Source organism: Carassius gibelio, chromosome A15, assembly GCF_023724105.1.
Source record: "Carassius gibelio isolate Cgi1373 ecotype wild population from Czech Republic chromosome A15, carGib1.2-hapl.c, whole genome shotgun sequence".
NCBI classification, from domain to species: Eukaryota; Metazoa; Chordata; class Actinopteri; order Cypriniformes; family Cyprinidae; genus Carassius; species Carassius gibelio.
The window spans coordinates 11,492,572-11,514,075 of record NC_068385.1 but is presented as its reverse complement, the minus strand read 5'-3'; the positions used below and the strand labels follow the sequence as shown (position 1 = coordinate 11,514,075).

General features: G+C 37.1%; 2 protein-coding genes across 4 annotated transcripts in view; both read right to left on the bottom strand.

The window, feature by feature from the left end:
* The window catches only part of LOC128029190 (lissencephaly-1 homolog A-like), a 33,120-nt gene extending 32,048 nt beyond the window's left edge, over positions 1–1,072 (bottom strand). The window contains exon 1 of the mRNA XM_052616807.1: positions 899–1,072. The gene's annotated coding sequence lies outside the window, so the exon portion shown is untranslated. The remainder of the gene's footprint in view (positions 1–898) is intronic.
* Positions 1,073–1,516: 444 nt separating this feature from the next.
* Positions 1,517–21,266, bottom strand: LOC128029189 (clustered mitochondria protein homolog). Of its 3 annotated transcripts, none has more exons than XM_052616804.1 (26): positions 20,888–21,266; positions 16,107–16,291; positions 15,850–16,021; positions 14,681–14,824; positions 14,479–14,606; positions 14,247–14,401; positions 13,198–13,323; positions 12,629–12,776; positions 12,448–12,540; positions 11,667–12,361; positions 10,338–10,780; positions 9,444–9,545; positions 9,261–9,349; positions 8,909–9,061; positions 8,705–8,767; positions 7,852–8,096; positions 7,690–7,774; positions 7,448–7,601; positions 7,237–7,376; positions 6,395–6,475; positions 6,163–6,288; positions 5,844–5,965; positions 5,667–5,760; positions 5,304–5,438; positions 5,140–5,213; positions 1,517–4,517 (listed from the first exon to the last, which is right to left on the bottom strand). In XM_052616804.1, the coding sequence occupies exons 1-26, from the start codon at positions 21,015–21,017 to the stop codon at positions 4,391–4,393; spliced, it is 4,209 nt and encodes a 1,402-aa protein (XP_052472764.1). In that variant the 5' UTR covers positions 21,018–21,266; the 3' UTR covers positions 1,517–4,390. The 3 variants fall into 3 exon arrangements, with proteins under 3 accessions (XP_052472764.1, XP_052472765.1, XP_052472766.1); XM_052616805.1 differs by having other exon boundaries at positions 10,425–10,780; positions 20,888–21,243; XM_052616806.1 differs by lacking the exon at positions 20,888–21,266 and adding an exon at positions 19,490–19,590.
* Positions 21,267–21,504: the final 238 nt, after the last annotated feature.

Genomic DNA, 21,504 nt, shown 5'->3' with positions numbered 1-21,504 from the left:
AATGTTTACATTTGCATGCAAGATGCTGTTAGTTATGCAGTGAGCAGTCATTACATTAATTGCTTGCCTACATCTTTGGGCTGGAAAGAAGCCCACATTTACTGCAATGAAAGTACACATCATGACAGATCGTCACAGAGTCCAAATCTTCAGGTCGTCCCTTATGACATCATGTTTTATATACAAACGAGCTTAATAACTGTCAAAAACCTCTGTTATGTTTCATAACCTTGAACTAAACGAACAAATATGCTGTCCAGGTCGAGCCATCATCGTTTTTTGAGAAACAAAGTTGACTATTTTGAAGCTCGTTTGAATACTAAACAGATAACTAGTTATCGATTCTATCTAACTCCAAATATGTTGTCTAGGTAGAAAGTTCACTAGGTTTTGAAACACAGCCATCATTAACCTTATTCTCAACCGGTATGCAGCCAAAACGACCATAGGAATGATTTAATTTTCTGTATTTACCCAAAAGGAATTGCACACGGCAAGGTCAACCTTAAATATAACATGTACATAAGATTAAATAGAGGTATGTGTTGACACGGGCGTTAGCCAACTGTTGCTAGCTTAACATGACATTCATGAAACGACGTGTTGAGTCGCCGACAACATAAGGTTACACCACTAACGAACCGCAAAAACTACAGACCGCAGCTGGATCATCATTTCGTGTATAGATTGATAACGTTCACAGAATACACACCCGTGGTGCTGTTGGCATATTCACGACTAAAGGAGAAAAAAACAAGCTGAAGTATTTCTCCAACGGCCGCGTCCGCCATTTTGAGACACGGAGAAACGGAGGCGCAAAAATTACAGCTACAACACTTCGACCGGCGATTTTTATCTAACACAACCGAAAAAAGAGACATACATGAGCTGTTCTTACCCTACAGATTCAGGACTGAATGTTATTCCTCAGAAGACGCTGGTAAGGAACTAAATTAGTGTTATTTTCGAGTTGAAAAGGGGGGCTGAAGTCTCAGGGTCTGCCTCCTTGCAGCGCCGCATTCGCTTTTACGGCACGTGAACGCGCATGGGCTGACTTCAGCAAGCGGAGGCGCGCACGCCCTTCAATCGCGCACCCTCCTTTCAAATACTGTGGGCGTTTCTTCAATAAATATTCACTTAGTATAATATAACTACAAAAACGGACCGTGAAAAATAATTTCTCAGACGAGGCACATCAATGACTTTAATCTGGGTACAAACACATAGCGTGACCTCTGTTTGTGAGAGTCTCAGCTAGAGTCACAGCGATGCTCATGTCAGGTGCACAAACCAGTTTACATTTTTCAGGCCTGGAGTGTAACTTTTTATTCACCTGAAGCAAAATACTTCTGTCTATTGGTTGTTATAGTCTTCATCAAGTTTATACACATAACTTAAAACTACTGTTCCTCTAAAACTTTAGAAAATTAGTACATCTGTTTACTCTTTGAAAACAAAGTGTAAATGTTCTTTTAAGACACAGAATAGACAATATTTTAATTAATGTAATCACATGTTGTTTTCTAGTTTCTTTATTCATTTTAATAAAAAAGGATACTCTGACCAAAAATAATTAGACTGTTTAGAAGAATTTACATTAAGGTACCACTCATTAAAGAAACCAAAACAAGACACACAAATGGCATGACAAATATTTCGTGTCCAAAACCGGATAATCACAAAAAATAAAAATAAAGTAGTAAGAAAGAAAGAAATCTACAGATATACAAAGTGATATGTTTGTTCAACACCAGATGACATTGAGACTAACACTGTATATTGCTGTGTGTATATATTAGAGCAAATGTAACATTGTGCTGCAGACTCAGGGTAAAGGGTGTCTTAATTGTGATATTTAAATTACGAGTGTCTAAATGGGCAAAATTATTTTAAATGTCCAATCGCTTTTCTTTTTCCGTTATTGGTCAAAAAAAAAGATTTTTTTACACAGAAACATTCCCATTGGTGATTAAACTGTAATCTGAAGAATAGTAGGAAGACATTCAAGACACTTCAAATTAAACATTATAATCCAAAAAGAAAAATGAACAAAAATAACTATTTTATTTCTGTCTTTGCGGTCAACAAAACCCAAACCGTTCTAAAAAAAATAAAAAATACTACACATCTAGATTACATCAAATTGGTTTGTCATGCAAGTTATTGAAATATTGAACTGACATGTTCCTTTGCTACATAACATGAACACATCACAGATTTAGTGAACATTATTAATTATGAAAATGACTTTATGTGGTAAAATTTTGTTTGTTCACTATGAGATGTGCAACAATGAAAGCTTGAATATCTTCATTCAAGATCATATTTAACATGCTTAACGGTAGATTGGTTGTCATTTTTAATATACCAAAGCCTGGTAGAAACCTAAGGTTAAGTGCCTGTCTCAAGGACAAACTAGAGACAGGATTTCTCTCATTAACCCTTCAGTTCAAAGGTCACGCTTACTTGACACTGAACTTGTGATGCATCTGTTATTTAACCATTAAGCTAACACCAGCATATTAGGGATATTCCTAACAAGTTACTATGACTATGACCTGTTGGTAAATACTTAAGAAGATCCTATTGAACTCCATTTTCATTGTTTTGTTTTGATTCAAACCCAGTTCACATTTTCGAACGCAATACATTAAAAATCGAGTTTATGTCCATTTTCAATGTGTTAATATATTGACTACAGCACACCCATGTGGCACCTAAGAGTACTGAAGTAGATATTCAAGGACTTCGGTCCAACATCCAAGCTTTCTCATTGCAAAATCCATCAAGAAATTATTAAGCAGATATGAAAGAAATACAGTTGCCCAATCTTATGACTTATATAAGCATAAATAGGCACAAATCTCACACATAATTACTAAATATAAATATCACTTACCAGTAACATCAATTTTCCCCCACCAATTTTCATAGATAAACCAATTTTTAAAAATGTTTGTTTTTGTATAGGGAAACACAGCCAGGCTAGCAGTTTTGTTGCATCCATGAGCATAATCCAAGGTGCACTTAGTTCCAGCATATTGCTTCGTACAGTTTGAGCACAACATTTGCAGGACACACACAAAGCACGTACACAAGCAAACAAACACATCATCCTTGATCTTTTTTTTTTTTTGGTAAGTTACAGCAAAGCAGCCCATCTTATTTCTCTTTTGAGGGTCCTATATGAGTCCATACAAAAACCCGGCACTGGAAAGTGCAAAAAATACAGCTAGAGAAGAACAAATCACGAGTCTCACGAGTTCCTGAACCTTGTGCTAAAATATTCTGGAGAAAATACCGATCAGATCTTGAAAACCACAATATTAGTAGCACATTTTCACCATCATCATCCTAACAGGTTGCAAGAGTCCATCTGTTATTGATGATGATGTGTAAAAATATCATCATGATATTGTTCTGTTGTAGCAGCTTTAGAGGAATCCTCTGAATGCGTTTCTGCGCTAGTATGGACAACCATAAAGAGACATACATACATAAACGCACGCAAACACACTTTTAAAGTGAAAAAGAGTTAACAACAGTCGAATTCAAATCAGTATTTCAATCAAAATGAATCAAGTGCATGTCTAACCCCAATGACAAAGCTTTACACAGAGTCCCAATGTATTTCTATAAAACGGACATGGCTTAAATTAACTTTTACATGAAAGATCAAATGGCTTCTCATGTTCTTTTACAAAAAGATTCCTTGTTTTACAGATACCACCGATCTAAAATGATTGGTTGAGAACTCGCATCTGTAAAGTTGCATCATAACGGTTTTGTCTAAAGGCAGCAGCCATTGCGAGCACAGAAAAAAACGTATGGGACACAATACTAACATCAGGTCCTGAGACTAGACCTTTAGAGTCTACATTCTTAAGCCCAAGATTCTTGTATGTCTATCTCTGTTGAACGGTGAACATCTCCCTTCTGGTGCGCAGTGTAGAAATCACCTGAGTTTCGGACATCGAGCTGTGTTTTTAGGATCTCTCGACACACGTGGGTTGGTTTAGGACGGATTGTGGTTATCTTGGGCTCAGATTAGAAGAAAAGAGATGGGATGATGGATGGATAAGGCTCTGGCATAAAATGTCATGGTCATCCTTGGTCATCTCCAGCCTCGTCTGTGCAAACTCACATTCTATCTGCTTCTTCTGGTTGTCCTCGAGGAGGCGTGTCGTTGAATTGCACATGTAAAACTGCTTTTATTCTCTTTATAGCTACAAACTACACTCTGTACATTTTTCTGTACTGTCCCCTGTTCCTGGTTCTCCCCTCCCTATTATATTCAAAGTGAATTGGTTCGATTAGACAGCTCAGTTCTCAGGTCCACAGGTTCAAACAGATGGCTGCTGCATCGTGTCCTCCTGCATGGATGGAGCTGTTAATCATCCACAGGCAGCTTGTCATCCAGCTCTAACTGAGCAGCCTGCTGTTCCTCCATTTTCCCAGAATTCTGCATCAGCTGCCGTCTCTGCACCTCAGCCTTTAGATTCTCCAGGTCCTTTTGGCTGTGTGTAGAATCAATAGCGTGAATTTAGATTTTCACAAGCCGAATTAAATCATAATTGTTATATATACACATACATACACACACAAACACCTATTTATATCTATATATAGATCGATATATTAATTATTTCACTCACTCGCATAAAGTTGTCAAATTATAAGAATTACTTAGAAAATATTTGTTAACCAGGCGAAAAAAAAAAAGATTTAAAGAAATGTTATATATAAATATTTAAATAAAAAATACCACTGCAATATATTTATTAACAAAGTTGGAAAACGTATATATATATATATATATATATATATATATATTTATTTATTTATTTTTTTTTTTTTTTGCTAATTCTTTAGTATGTATACTTCTATTTATTTAGTAGGCAAGGACAAGTTAATTCACATATCGTGTTTTAGTTACACTGGTGAATATTTTGTGTTTACTAAATTTAAATTATAGTTCAAGTTCTAGTTGAAGTTCAAAGGTTTTCTAATAAAATGACATACCATGTCAATCCTGGTAAATTTAAACATTCAGTTAAAGAACTAACATGACAAAATACTTAACCAAAAGACAAAAACTATGACTTTGGCTAAAACCCAATGGTGTAAACGGTTACCCACCTGAGGGGAATAAAGATGATGCCATTGATGATATTAAGCTGTTCCAGAACACTGGTCATGCTTGGTGCTGTAAACTACAGACACAAACAACAACGTAAGCCATCAACAAACATCCTGGACGAATCATGTGACAACATTTTCAGGACAGCTGAGGAGTGACTGACCTTGAGAGGCATTATGCTAGCGTTGGATCCGTTCTTGTAGATCTCATTCATGGTTCTCTGTAGAGCCACAGCCTGCTGCGTGAGGTACTTCAGATACTCGGAGCTCTCCTTCGTCTTCTCATGAGCTTCACCAACCTTAAACACAAGCACATTGTGTTTGCATTAACACTTATTATAATACTCTTTATTATAAATTTGCATGGTGTTCAAATCACATGAATTTTCCACACTGACCAAAGTGTGAAAGTGATGTCATACATCGCTGCACTACTGACAACAGTAACTTAATGTATCATTTAACATTTTAGCAGGTTCAATCAATACTGAATAGCAAATCCGATACAGAAGAATGTTTGGTTGTACCTGGTTCTTGTAGATGGTGTAACCCTCCTTCTCATGCTGCAGGGCAGAGCGGAACTCAGCCTTGCTCTCATATACTCTGGCCACCAGGTGATGACTGCAGAACAACAGAGGTGAATGTTACTTCTTATTTTGACTGCATATGACACCACTGATTAGGGTGTAGTCAGGCATATGTACCTGAGAGCTACTTTCAGGGATCGTGGCCCATGGTATTTGGAGTTGATGGCCAGGGCGTTTTCCAGGAAGCGCAGAGACAGGTCAAACTCCATCACACCATGAAGCACAAGGCCAATATTGCTCTACGTCAGACAGAAAGATCACAGTGACAGATTGGCTTTGCTCCACAAACCTCAACTTTAGTGACTAGAGGAATTCCATTTCCTCTCGTCAGCCTTTCAGGGTTTACATCAACGTGACAGTCAGGAATACTCCGATACATCGTGTTCAGTTCATTGCAAAACTAAGGATGAGAATGGGTTCTGCACCAAAGGCTTACATCGAGCAGAGCCATTTCTGGATGGTCCTCCCCACACACCACGAGCAGGAGGTAGCGAGCGCGGTACAGCAGTTTCAGGGCAGTGGACAGCTGGCCATTAGCAAAGCAGTACAGAGCTAAGTGCATCTGTGGAGAAGATTTACAGTTCAAAGAAGTTCATTTAGTATTTTCATTTGTAGTTTATAGTGGAATATTTACTAAGCAAGCAGCAGAAAATGATGTAGATGCTTACATATTCTTGAATAGTGTTGGGGTGTTCAATACCCAGCACTCTCTCACTCATCAGGACAGCCTTCTGCTGATTGCTCAGAGCCTTGAAAAGAGAGGAAAGAATCATGTGATGAAATAAACGCAAGTATGGAAATTATACAGTGAGGAGAAAAAAAGATGTTGGCTGATTTTCTTTCGCATGCATTTCAAAATAATTAAATGTAGTTTTAAAGTTTTGTGGTAATATGCTTTACTTTGTTAGCAACTAGTATCAATGATATATTTATTTGATCAAAAAAACAGTCAAATATACATTAAACAGTAATACTGTAAAATATTGTTGTCATTTAAAAATAACAGGTTTCTATTTGAATATATTTTAAGAATGTAATTTATTCCTATGATGTATAACTGAATTTTCAGAATCATTAATCCAGTCTTCAGTCTCACATGATCCTTCAGACATTATTCTAATATGCTGATTTGCTACTCAAGAAACATTAATTATTATTAATGTTTGTTGAAAACAGTTGTGCTGCTTAATATTTTTGTGGAAGCGGTCACTTTTTTACAAATTCTTTGAATACAAAGAGAAGAGAACAGCATATAAAAAAAGGAAATTTTAAAAGGAAATCATTTGTAACATTATAAATGTCTTTACTTTTTAATTTTTAATCAATCAATTTCTGTGCTGTGTATAAAAAAAAAAATTTTTTTTGAAAAAAAAATAAAATAAAAGCTTACTGGCACAATAGCAAATATTCGTCAAACCAATAATTTAACTAAAGCATAAGGATCAAAAGGTTTTAAAAATAATTAGAAACAAATTTAGTCACTTGTATCCAAACATTTTTTGGGATGTACCTCAGGATGATCACCCATGATGTAGTTGAGTCGGGCCAGAAGGCGCAGACAGGCACAGATCTCCACATGCATGGCTCCATACACATTGTTGAAGAGGTTCAAGGCCTCGTTGATGAGCTCACAGCCCTCCTTTAGGAAGCCTTTGAACAGAGCACACATCAATCAGCCATCATATGTAAAAATTAATTAATAGGGATGTGTTTTATTGTACCTTGCTGAACCTTGGCCTGCCCGCTCTGGAAGAAATGGAAGGCATCAGAGGCTTTGGGGTTGACGTGTTTAACGATGGGGAAGATGTTCAGGATGTCCTCCTCGGTGAAGGCCGGCTTATGGCGGCTGTCGAAGTTGTACTCCTTTATCAAGATCTGCAGGAGAAGCACAAAAGAAAGCCTTGTCACTACAGACCTTACGAAGCACTTCAGTGACGAGTAGCAGGATCGATAAGAGCACTACCTGAACGCCCGTCTTGATTGATATCTCCCTCAACAGGGTGATCTTCTGCAAGCCGTACTTCTCCACTGCCTGGTCCACACTTTCACTGTGATACATAAAAGCATTAGTCCCTGGACACACCAGGTTAAAGAAATGCAGGAGCTTGTTTGAACTGGTTCTCACCATTGTAGACTGAAGTGATAGTAGCTCTGTGCCTCAGAGGTAATGTTTTTCCACAGCTCACTAGGTGTCAGACTGGCCCATGCTGTGTTGTCCCCTCCACCAGGGACCCGGTTACGTCTCTTACGGCTCTTTCTGCGGGACACCAGCTCATCCGCAGCGAGGTGAGCCACGGCCTCGGGGAAAGAGCTCAAGAGGCAGTTCAGGAAGTGGCTCACGGCAGCGGATAAAGCAGAGAGCTCCACACCCTGCAAATCACGAGCACAAACATTAACATTAGTGCCTCTATTAAAACAATAAACAGCTACTAAAAAGTAAAAGTAGAAAGGTATTGCCAATGTTTTCTTTTTGGAAATTTCTATCCACCAATCTAAATAATACCATAATAAATAGATGTGGGAATATGGGAATTTCCATAGTAAGGTACTCTTAGTTTGGGTCAGTAAGAAATAAAATAATTTTTTATTCACCAAGGATGCATTAAATTGACCAAAAGCTATAGTAAACATTTATAATGTAATATAATATATATTTTGAAACAAACCTGAAGACTGAAACAAATCCCTATTTATATATAATTTCATAAGAATTCTGTTTTTTTTTTTTTTTACTATAAATAATAATAGTTAAATAAAAATATATATATATATTTTTAATTGTAACAATAGTACACTATATCACAGTGTTTAATTTTTTTATTTATTTTTTTTTTGATTAAATGTAGTGTTGGTGCGCATAAGAAGCTTCTTTCAAAAACAACAAAAACAAATCTTACTGACCCTAAACTTTTGATTGATTGATTGATTGTGTGTATGTACCACTGCATTAATGTCAATGTACCACAGTAGTAACTTACCTGAAGATATGTTTTGAAAATATGCTTTGCACATCTGGTGATCAGCTCGCCGATCCCAATTCTCTACATGTACAAACACAACAAATTAAATGCATAGTCTTCATATAATGTTTATATTATATATATATATATATATATATATATATATATATATATATATATATATTTTTTTTTTTTTTTTTTATAAATGGATTCTTTACTTACATAGATATGTTCAAGTTGTGCTTTTGCAGGCATGTTGTCCACAAACTCCAGCACATTTCCAAGATAACGCACATTAATGCCACGCTGATGAAGGGCTTCTGTCATCGTTGCTCCATCCATAGGCAAAGAGCTGTGATCTAAACAGTCTTTTACCTAAATGTAAATATTTATTGAATATTTATTAAATATTTATTTATTAAGTTGGTTCTATTATCATATTTTTGTAGACATCGTTTTATAATAGCGATAAACCACAAAGCAGTGCATTAGAATAATTCTACCACAGCCTCTCAAGATTATTACATTTTCTAATGGTTAATAAACTTATGTGAGAAGGCAGGTGTTGACTCACAAAAGAGGGGATCTGGCAGGACACTAGGAAGGCTGCAGCATCTTTGAGAAGCTGCTTCTGTTTCTGGATGTCATCAGGGAAGCGTACACCTGTAAGCGACGGATGAGGTCATGTGACTTACACTACCTGAATTGTCAAAAAGGCAAATCACAATCCACATACAAAATATAATATATATCATACCTGGAGAGAAGATATCTGGGTTGAAGCGGATGTCGAACGAGGTATTGCTGATGGAGCCCACAGCTTTACAGGCGTTGAGGACCACCTCTCGACTTTTGGGGTCTGTGAAAATGTTCCACAAAATGTCAAAATGTATCCTAGCGAACAACTATAAAATAACCACCAGTACACCACCATAAAAAGTAGAATGTATAACAAAAAAAAAAACACAATAAACTAACAATAAAATATAAAAATGATTAATAATAATGATATGGTGTGTGGCTGAGTCAGGGGTTTGCAAACTTGGTCCAGGGTACAGTTACTACTAATAAAAAAAATAAAGAATACTTATAATATTAACAATAACAATTATAATAATTATTATTATTGGTAACTAGTACAAATAAAAAGTAAAATATGAAAATATTTTATTTTAATATAATGTTATTGATTAAAAAAATACAAATAACAATATTAAAAATGACAATTTGTGCTCCATTTAAACTAAGAGAAAGTAAAAATTATGAAGAGAACATTAAATAATTTCAGATTTGTAACTTTTACATATTAAAAAGTTTGATAAACCCTGGGTTTAACTATTAATTATTATTAAAACCTAAAGTCCCCAACCAGTGGAGCCAGATTATCACAAAGCCAATCTAGGAGAGTCAGGTCTCCTTCAATGAGCCTCAGAGAGAACAGGAGCAAACAGCACAGAGGAGAGATGCACTGAAAGAACAGAGAGAGCAAATGAAAAAGACAACAGCAGGACTTCTAACGAGTTGATGACAGAACTCAGATGGGAGCTAAGATAAGAAAAAGCAAAAAAATTAAATAAGTATGTGTGCATGTCTTTGTCAGCTCTTGCTCTTGTTTTCTCTCATGCTCTTTTCAGTCGCTCACAGGACGTACCAATACCGGATCCATCTTCTGCTGCTAAGGACTCAGCCAGCTCTTTAGCCTGGGCAAGTCCAGGAATATTTTCATCAGCTTCCTTACCCTCCAAGAGACTATCACACCCTCCATTCTGCCTCTCTGCAGCTGAAGGCTCATGAGTACCATTGGTGTTTGTCGTAGGAACCTCAGATTTCAGATCTACTGGGGCTTCCTGGTTTTCAGGAACAGACTTTTCAGACATAGTGGTTGCCTCCAAGTCATCAGGGGTCAGAGTGGATTCAGAGGATGTTGGAGAGGTTGGCATGCCGTCAGGAACCTGCTCAGATGCTTCAAGAGCCTGAGGTTTGCTTTCAGACTCCGCATCTGCAGAGCTCGTGTCATGCAAGGCTGCAGTCTTGTCTTTGTTGGCTTTCTGCTGCATTAGCTGGAGTGCTGCCGTCTTCATGAAGAGGAGATATCTGAGGCACAAGACAGAAGGATGACAAACTAGCTTTCAGGACGGACAGAGAAGATTAATATAATTGAAGAGAAGTAATAGTTACTACTAATAATAATTAGTAGTGTACTTACATTTAAAAAAAAACGACATGTAATTACATCTGTATTTATTTTCTGTAATTACATTTATAATTACACCGTTGACCCATTCTTTACACCTTAACCCACCCTTAAACTTACCCATACCTCCAACCCTCTCCCTAACCTTACCCCTATTCCACCTCAATAGCAGCAAAAGTGTTTTACAATAAAATATGAACACAATAAGTACATTGTACTTATTTTTTTATGTAAGTACATAGTAGTTAAGGCCACCTAATATAAAGTGGGACCTTATTAGTAGTAACTAAAAAACTTAACTAAAATACATGTAAATTTTATATATATATATATATATATATATATATATATATTTAAATTGTTTATTATTTACATATACATGTTATGTTAATTTGTGTAATAATTACAAATAATAACAATTATGTTAGAATAATAATTAAAATAAATAAATAAATTGTAATAATAAAATGAATAAAAACAATAACTACCTAAAGCTTGTCTTGATTAACTTTTGTCTAGGTAATATTATTATTATTATTATTATTACTATTATTATTTATTAATAAAGAAGTAAACATTTAATTATGTAAATAATTTTTTTAATCAATATTATATATATGTAACAATTACAAAAAATACAAATATTAACAATAATTAAAAGTAATACTAATAGCATTATCAATAACAAGAAGTAACAGTAGAAATAGTAAGTACAAAAGTAAAATATTTATTTTGATTATATGATATATATCGAATGAGATCGTTTACTAAGTAGCAGGAACTCACCTGTGCTCTACAAAGGCCTCAATAAGCTCCTGACGCAAGCAGGCCAGGCGATGGCGAAGCTGGCGGGGGAAACCCAGCTTCTGGCTCTCGGGGGCGAGCTCTTCGCCCTCCACCGGCAGGAAATTGAGGTCAGGAGGGAAGGTGCGCAATAGGTCCAGGATGTAATGGCGGCCATCGTTGCCAATGATACCCTTGCACTCCACAGAGGAGCAAAGCTCTACAGCGGTATCTTTCTCATTGAGCACAGAGTGGCGCTGCACCTTCAGCGGGCGGCTGGTCTTCTCCAGAAGCTCCAGATACTTGGGGTGGGAGACTACGGTCTTCCCGAAGTCAATGGAGCCATAGATGACGCTCTGCTCCTGTTCCCGCTCCAAGATGCCAGGAATGATGGACTGTGCTGTTACACGGTAACCTCTGTAGTCCACCACCACCGTGCCCAGGGTGTAGAGCCCCTCCACGTCCACGGCACTGTATGCCCTCACCCCATTCAGGTCGTTGGTGGGGGCAACGTGGGCAGCAGCGTCTCCGCCCAGCTCCCTGTAGTGGTCACGTACATCAAAACCCAAGCTGAAGAAAATGTTGTTCCAGATGAACATCTGCATGCGCGTCTCTTCTCCAGGGTTGATCGCCATTACATTGCCATCGATCACCGCCATTGCGCCACGCGTCGCCGCACCGGCAAAGTCGCTATGAACCTAAGAAACAGAAGTGAGTTTGTGAGCTTCACATTGCTTATCAAATGAAACCGTAATTGTTGTGAAGCCAGTGTTGGTATGTTCACCTTGAATATGGCTCGTTCTCGCAGCAGGCGCTCAGGGAGGTTCTTACGAGACAGTTCTCTGGTTGTCTGGAGCTCCTCGTTCCAGTCTCTAGTCTATCGCAGAACACAAAGAAACTTTATTAGCACTATTTAAAAAACTAAGTCCACTGAAAATTGAAGAAAGAATGACTTTAGGACATACTTGGCCAGGTATATGCTCTTCGTAACCCAGACGGGAGGTGTAGGCATCCTCTGCTCTCACACAGTCCATGGCATGATCGATCTGTGGTGCAGTCCAGCTGTACACTTGGAAGGGAGTGGCTATTCTCTCAAATGGATGTCTTTGAACCCTGATACAAGATCCACAATAATTATCAATAAAATAAAAAGATACGACAACAGAATTAAGGCCAGAATAAGTCTGTCACACACAAAAATGTAGGCAGTATTTATTTAAATATTTAACTAAGTATTTAAATTAATAAATTATTTTATTCAAATAATCTAACTCTAATTTAAAAGCTAAAAACATTAAATTAAGATTTAAACTGAATGCATATTTATTTTCCCCCCTCAGCTGTTTTTTTTTTTTTTTGGATGAACATACAGTTCTTGAAACATCCGGAATTACAAAATACATTTAAAACATAAATACTCCCAGTTTCTGCTAAAAACAAATTCTGTTATTATTATTATTACAAAAAAGTTGGCATACTGCTGCTCCTAGATATTCTTTTATCTAAATATTGTATCTAATTAATAGTGTATTACCTCTTCTTCTGCAGAGCGGTGAAGTTCTTCTTGAAGGCAGCACTAATCTGGCTCAGTAGCTCCACTAGAGAGTGGCTGAGGAAGCTGGGGCTGGCTGGCTTGGGGTTGAAGGTATAAGTAGTGGACCTGCAATGAGTATTTTCATGTTATGACCAACTGCAGAAACAGCTAATATTACATTTCTGTACTATTTTGAGATTTGCTAAACATTACATTTAAGAGCTTTGTTAAATTATTCCTGTTTTTACAATTTAACTTTAAGTGAGCATTTGACTAGTAGTCTAACAGCAAAGGTTATCCAAGTGCAAAAAGGGGGAAAACAGAAGAAGCAATTAAATACACAATAACAAACGGCAAATATTCAATATTGATTGATGATTAAAAAAAATGCTATTTATCAGTTTACCTGTTCTCATGCAAAAATAACTTACAATGAAATGCCACACTGACCAGTAAGAGTGAAGTATTCTAGAAAGCATTACAGAGTGCAATAGCGGGTGTCCATTTTTTTCAGCGACCATGGTTTTGAACTATTTTTTCCCAATCATTTTTCAGAAAAAGATTTGTAGAAAGTTCAAGAATTGTAAACCATAAACCAAACCATCCAGCTACAGGATTAATCAACATTATAATTGAAAATCAGTCAAATGGTACGCAAGGTATTTGCCATTAAGTGATTTTCAAGAAATGATCAAATAAATGTAAATCTACTATAAAAAAAAATACAAAAACAACTTGCTTTAAATTTATTGCAAATAACAAGAGCATATAGCTAGTGTAGTTTTGTATGAGGAATTTCACTGTTAAACATGATTATTATAGTATTGCATTGAAACAATGCAGACTACCAGCTTCAACCGTATATTAACAACCTAGCTCAGAATAGGGCAGTCTTCAAAGCTTAATAATTTACAATTAAAAATTAATTCCCTACGGAGCAAACTGAACGGGATTTTTACTTCCAGAAATGGTACGCTCTATCACTGACCACCGAATGCCAGCCTGAGGAATCAGAATGAAGTGCTCTCGAGAGCAGTGCAATCACGTACTGATTGAGGTAGAATCCACGGTTGGAGGCAGTGATGCTGACGTGTCGGTCCTCAACAGTCACAACGTACAAATACATGAGGTCTCCGTGCATCTTCCTGTTGCCAGGCGGTGGGTTCCAGCCACTCATGGTCAAGACCTTCAGGCACTGCATTGGCTGCAGACAGAGGACCAGACGAACGTAAACAAAAGCAAGACATCATTAAAGACCCAAAATCTGTAATCTGCCCTCACCTTCCAGTCTTTGTTCTGTGGCTGAAGTGGAACTAAAGGACGCTCTTTGCTGCCTGGCAGAATGTGTTCAGGCGGTGTGCAATCAATCTGCTCAAGTTCAGTGCCTTTCTTTTTGCGTTTTCCAGTATCTGCATGTGTAAGAACAAACAGGTCAATTATATTATACTACAACTTTAGACCTCTTTATCTTCCGGTCACAGACCTCCAAGGTCTCCATCTGTGAAGACACTGAGGAACGAGAGGGAGTTGCAGTCCACTCCATTATAAGCGTCTGATGGATCCAGGCTCTTCAGAAGGTCTCTGATGTGACGGACGTGAATGCGAGCTTCACGTACTGTGTAGGGCTCTACAGGAAGAAAACAAAAACATTAAATGCTCAGTACCTTCAACGACGTATACTTGAGATTAGGGATGACCATTTTCGATCGTGGTTTAAATGAACGATAAATTAATCGATTAATCATTAACCATAATACTGCAAAATGCGTATCTGCAGTGGCATATATTCACCAGCCTGACAAGATGTGCAAATGCTACTCAAAACGCCAGCATCCACACCCAAATAAAAGGGGTTTTTAGTCTAAATAAAAGGCTGGTAGTAGAATTGTAAAATTAATAGATGTGATTATGATTATTTAATGGTTTCGTGGTGCCTGTTGTTGTTTTTTCAAACACAGTCCCAATGTTTGCAATTGACATTATAGCCATTCAAAATAAAACCCAAAATGCACGTGGAGCTGTGCCTCGCGCTCAGTGAACCTCATCTACCGCTGCTCACATGAAACATGTTTATGTGAATATTATGACAAAAGGTAGAAAAGCTTTCTTTATAAGAGAAATAATTGGTAAGCAGGAAAATGCTACATTGTGATCATGCTTCTGGGTTCATGCCTTTCGAGCCCATACATTTAGATTAAACAATACGTGGCTTTGTGTTTTCGTTTTGCATGTCACGAATCTCTACAAATTTAATAACATTTATAGTTTCTTTACCTTCTCGCTCTCTTGCCATTCACTTTTAATCCCCGTTTTCTATGAAAGCACGTATTTGCCACTGAATTAAAAAAAAAAATAGTAATTGGAACTTTTTATCTCGCAATTCACACCCTTTTTCTCAGAATTGCATGATACAAACTAACAATAGATATAAAGTCAGTATTACGAGATATAAACTTGCAATTGCAAGTTACAAAGTCTGTATTACAAGTTTAAATAAACTTGCAATTCTGAGAAAAATTTAACTGTGCTTTATATCTCGCAAACGTGGCTTTTTTCTCAGAACTGCAAGATATTAAACATCTTCTTGACAATTGATCAATTGTCTATTACTCGTTGACATCCCGACTTGAGATGGAAGGTGTTGAATTATACCTTCGACCACTTTGAGAAGGGAGGCTTCCTGCAGGCCTTCAATGGACTTGAGCTCGGCAAAGTTATCGAGCACATTCCCGTCGAGCTGCAAGGAGAAGCAGGTGCGGTGGCAGGTGTCCTCACGGTCCATCAGAACTTGGTGGATCTCTTGCACCATCTCTTGTGGTGACACCTGAGCAGGAACCACAGATTTTGTTATGGTATTGTGTGACAAATGTCTCTGTGTAATGCAAAGTTAGTGCAAAATCAAGGCTCACCTGAAGGTCAAAGGGTTCAGTTCCTGGTGCTTGGATCTTCACAGTGAAGCCAGTGTCTTGAATTACAATCACTTCCTGTTCGTTAGCATCCTCTGCGTCGGCACTGCCGTCCTGCTTGGAGTCGGCCTCCTCAGCCTGATCGTGACCTGCTACCCCATTCATCACTGCGGTGTCACCACGGTGCCCTGTGGGTAGAAAAAAAAGTTGTGACAATTAATTTTTTTTTTTTTTTCTTTTTACAAATAAAGATTCATAAAACAATTTCAAACTGGCCAGAGATCTGAGGTCAGACTCACTTGGTCAGTTAATTACTCACAGCAGTTACTGACTGAGCTCAAGAGTAATTTATGGCTGACTTTAAAAAAAGATTCCTGGATCTGAAATGGTTAATTTGAGTACTTTTGTTGAACCCAAAGCACTGATTAATTGGTCTGTAAAAATTAAACATTCCAATACAGTGTTGTTAGAGTTAACTAAACATAAAAATTTTCAGTAATTTAAAGCTTAAACAAAATATAAATATTAGATGAACAACTTTAGAAAATTAAAAGACAAAAATTGGCAACTGAAATAACTGTTACTGAAATTACCATGACTGAAACAAAAACTAAACAGAAATATTAAAAACACCCAATAAATAAAAAAAAACATAAAACTAAAACAAACTCAAATTAAAACTTAAAATATAAAAATAAAAAAGTTTTAGTAATAATTATACTATAACAGTGTGTAATTTATTTTTATATATATAATTTTAAATCATCATAATGAGTAAAAGCCCTCTACTCATATACAGACCTCACTAATCACTTATTAGCTTGTCATTTAGCAGACGCTGCTTAGCCTGAAGGAGTTGCTAAAAGGCAAGTGGATTTTTAGAACTAGGTCAGCTTCTGAAGACCTGTGACACTTCACACACTGGACACAATACAGCTCCCAGTGCAATGCCAAGCTGCCATGGAGATCTCCACGACAACAGTTTATGTCCTGGGTCTCAGGGGGGGGGGATCATTCCCGTCAAGCTCTCCGAATGAATGCTGCTGGACCAGAGCTGGTGCAATATCATCTGACTCAATTATATGAGGAGGTCCCATCTGTCTTACTGATTGAGTCACACACACAGATCTGCTGAGGCTGCATGTTTGGCTACACACTGAATTGAATGCAGGCATGTTTTCAGAGGCCACAGCTGTCTCGGCTGTAACTCTCAGCTTAAATACACTGTTTGCTTTAGACAACTGCAACATGCCCTTGGCTCTCCTCAATGTTCACGGCTGTAGCAACAAGCAGCTGGTCTCACACTACAGACACCGAGGACCACAGGGGAGGCAGACCAAATAGATTTCACAACAGAGGCCCCATACAGAATCACTTAAAAGCATGATTTAAGTATTATACACTTAAGCCTAAGAGTAAATGGCATGTAATGCATAACTTGTCATCGTGTAAAAGGAATGTGGAGGTTGAGCTTCCCTTAGGCTCAGTCAGTTACAGCAGCCATCATTAGTTTAAAGTGAAACTGACTGTGTTTCTTCAGACCTGGCGGCACCATATTCTTATCTTATCTTGCTCTAAATTGAATGTTTAAACAGATCTCCCCCAAATCCAATCACGAGCATAAGGTCAGGTGGTGAATGTCTATTGGTTAAATATGGCAGCGGTTATTTACTGCAGGGGTATTCTGTAAATGGTGCTTCAAATATTGTCAGATTTTGTTGGAAGTCTTATATATATATATATATATATATATATATATATATATATATATATATATATATATATATATATATATATATATATATATATATATATACTTCTCTTTTTTGGTACTTTAAACAAAGGTCTTAAATATGTTGTAATTAACTATTATATAGAGATGCACAATAAATATCACCCGATATTAAATACACATCGAGTCAGTAATGGCAGTTCTGTAATCAGCACTAAATCTCTACACGTGCATATTTTTGAATCTGAAGGCTGGAGGATCAGATGAAACCAGTTTACATTAGACTATACTGATATGTGAATCTCCCTATGACACTAAAGCAGAGCATGTTCTAAGACTTTACTCCAACCTTTATCCTTTAAACCCATTGCAGTCTATACAGCGTGTGAACATGGTGTGAATTTAATACACGAGCATGCATCACACATGGCACTGCAGCAGAAGTTCAGAACAGTTTAGAATAAAAATGCAACCCCAACGATTCATTTGCAACCCTATTCAAGTAAATGATTCAGTGTTCAGGACAGAGTTATATTACACTATTACACACTTAACTAGGCGAACTTACTGTTTTCCCTATGATAAAGTGAATTTTATCAATGATAAAAGGCAAGTGCAAAGTCCCATTCTGAAAACAATAATGCTTCAACACTCTGAAAAACGAAGCAAACTTGACCGTTAAACCTTTAGTCATGCACAACAAGAGACACCTGCCAAACTTTAACACAACTGAGATCATGGTGGCCTTAAGCTGTGCAAAAGATAAAAAAGTGTTTTTTACACAGAATCATGCAAAAATACACTGTACAGAATAAAGAGTTGTAAATAAAATAAAGATTACTGTAGTATATTTTACAAGAAAACTATTTCAGTTTCTCTATTATAAAAATGTCACGTTTAATTCAATGTTACTTGCTGTTCCTTTGTTTGTAATGAACTGTTAGTAAATTTACTAGCAATTTCAGAGTAAATATTGTTTCTATACCAAGTGAAAGACAGATAAAAACTAGTAAAATTGAGCTGATGTGATCTCATGCAAACCCAATTATTTTATTATATATAAAAGAAAAGTACTATTATACTTAACAACAGTACTGCTATAGTTGAGTACTATTCATTTCAGTGCAAAACGTTTTTGAATGAGAGCATGCTCAAAAACATCTGAACATAATGAAAAAAAGTGGAACGTGAAGCTGAACAAAGCTTGCAGTTTGGCAATAAAAATTACAATATAATTGCTGTGCAAAGCAAAAACGGTCTAACCAGCTTTCTAAATAGCCTAATTAAACATTTATTAGGTATGTAATTTAATCATAATGCAAATGCATACAAATCATGACAAACACACAAAGACATCTATTTTCACAGCTCATGAAGAGATTCCATCAGTAAAAATAAGACATCATCTCGAGCACCAAATCCAACATATTAAAGGCTGTCAGAGAGTGACCCATTCCACATAATGCCAGTCAGTCTCTTCCAAGGTCTCCTTACATGTTACATGAAATGCAGCAGCTCGCAAACTGACAGTGCACAAAAACACCCCGCTATATGCTCTAAAACGGATCTAATGACAGCTTGTAGCTCGAAAATGATTCGCAAATTACAGGATCACTCCTACGTGGTAGACAAATTGTGTAATCCCAGCACTTACCAAATAGATCCCTCTATATTTAACTGGTAGCAATAACCTTCTATCGGCATGCATGCACCGTGACTTTCCATGTGTAGCTACTTCCGCTTTCCGGTTGAGGAGCGCAACACTTTTCCTGAATGAAAACAAGAGCGGTGCCCATTGACAAGCGTGCGTTTAAACAAGCCATTCATTGCTACTAAGATATTTTTTAAAGTAAAATATGTAAACATTTCGATATAATAGGCTCTTTTGGCCATTTAAACTATTAAATCTAGAGTCACTTACAGATCAGAGCGTAGTAAAAGCACGCTCTCCCTCTCTCGCTCAATAGTTCCGTCCTTCCTAAAGGTGACCTTCAGTTCATTGGTGCTCGCGAGCGGTTACAGAACATGTGCGTCAGGATCACACACACAACACTTTACACTGTTGATAATGAAAGTTACCCTGTAAATAAACAAATAAAACGTCCCAGTTGATCGCTAACGTTCAAGTTTCAGAGCTTTATGTGCTTGTTAAATCATTTGTCCCAGATCTGCACTTGTTTAATTTGCTAGTTTTTGCATTTATTGCATTGCATTTTATCATTCAAACTAAATATTTACATTGATTGTAGTATTGTTTCATGTCATTGGAAATTAGGCTACAGTCCTAAATGACTATAAAGGCTGAACTGAGACTCATGACATTTAAAAAAAAAACCTTTTCATTTTATTTTTGTCACTTCTGTGTGTGTATCCATTCAAAATAATCATGCATGAGTAAACAAACATCTGCTTACATTCACCTTTGCTATAGTTTACCATCATATTACTACACATTAATATTAAAATCACACAAAAACATTTGACAGGATTGCTTCAACCACTACAAGATGATTTAATAATATTTATCCAGTAATAACGAATGACTGAAAAAAAAATCAGAAAGAGGAGCCTAATCACACCAATAACATAGCATGGACCTTTATAAATTAGCATTGTATTTATTTGAATTTTAGCTTGATAACCAGCCTTCTTTTAGAAATTAATCTACCAAGAAATACCATGTGAATGGGTTTATCTACTTCATCTACAGCCAAGCAGCACGACAAGATCCAGATCAAGAAAGTGCATTAGGCAAGACATATAAATGAATGGCCTGTACAAGACTGTAAGCTCGCTGAAGGCAGCAACTTCCCTTTCAGACACATAACTTAATGGTGTTTATGGGTGTTCAGCAGACACCCCTGCAGCACTTTGCATGCTTATGTCCTTTCATCCCTACTTCACTTTGACCTCTATCCATCAAGTCATACAGCAGACCTCAACCCTGATTTACTCTAAACTGCAATGGGCTTTTGTTAAAATACATCAGGATCAGTAAGAGCAGTGACTTCTGCATGCTACAGTGTAAATTATTGTAATAAAGCTCTCTTACCGCAGGCACAGGGATCCTTCGAGGCTGTCTTGCTGGTGTCTTTACTGTTTGCTATCTCGACTTCCCGGGGAAGATCAACGGGGTTGCAGTTCGGAACTGATGCTGGGATGTCATCCGTCTTGCTAACCATGATTCGCTTCCCAGAAAACGTTTTGGTTTCAGAGTTGAGCAACCGTCAGTCCGTTGCTGGGGGCTGTGATAAGGGTCTGTTGAATGGCCTTCTCCGTCAGACGGGATGGCGGTCTGCTTACATGCAAAGATATTACAAAAACAACTCAACTTGCAAAGGACAGTTCTCAGCCTAGCTGTCACACGTGGGGTTTCTCCTCCTCTTGACCTGCTTGCCTTTGTGTTTGTCCCACCCACAACGGCTACGGCAACCCGATAGATCCATTTGGAAAAGCGCGTTTTACTGACTCGGTTTAACCTAACACTGGATTTTAATATTTGTTCTTTATTTAACACAGTTTATTTAAAATATGTTACGTGAACCAAATTTGAAATTCTTCGCTGTGCATAAAATGATTTCAATAAATATGGTAAGTCCGACTCACTTCTGAAAGTTCTTTCGAGCATTAATTTTCAAAGATCCGGTTTAAAATGATTCGTAATAATTT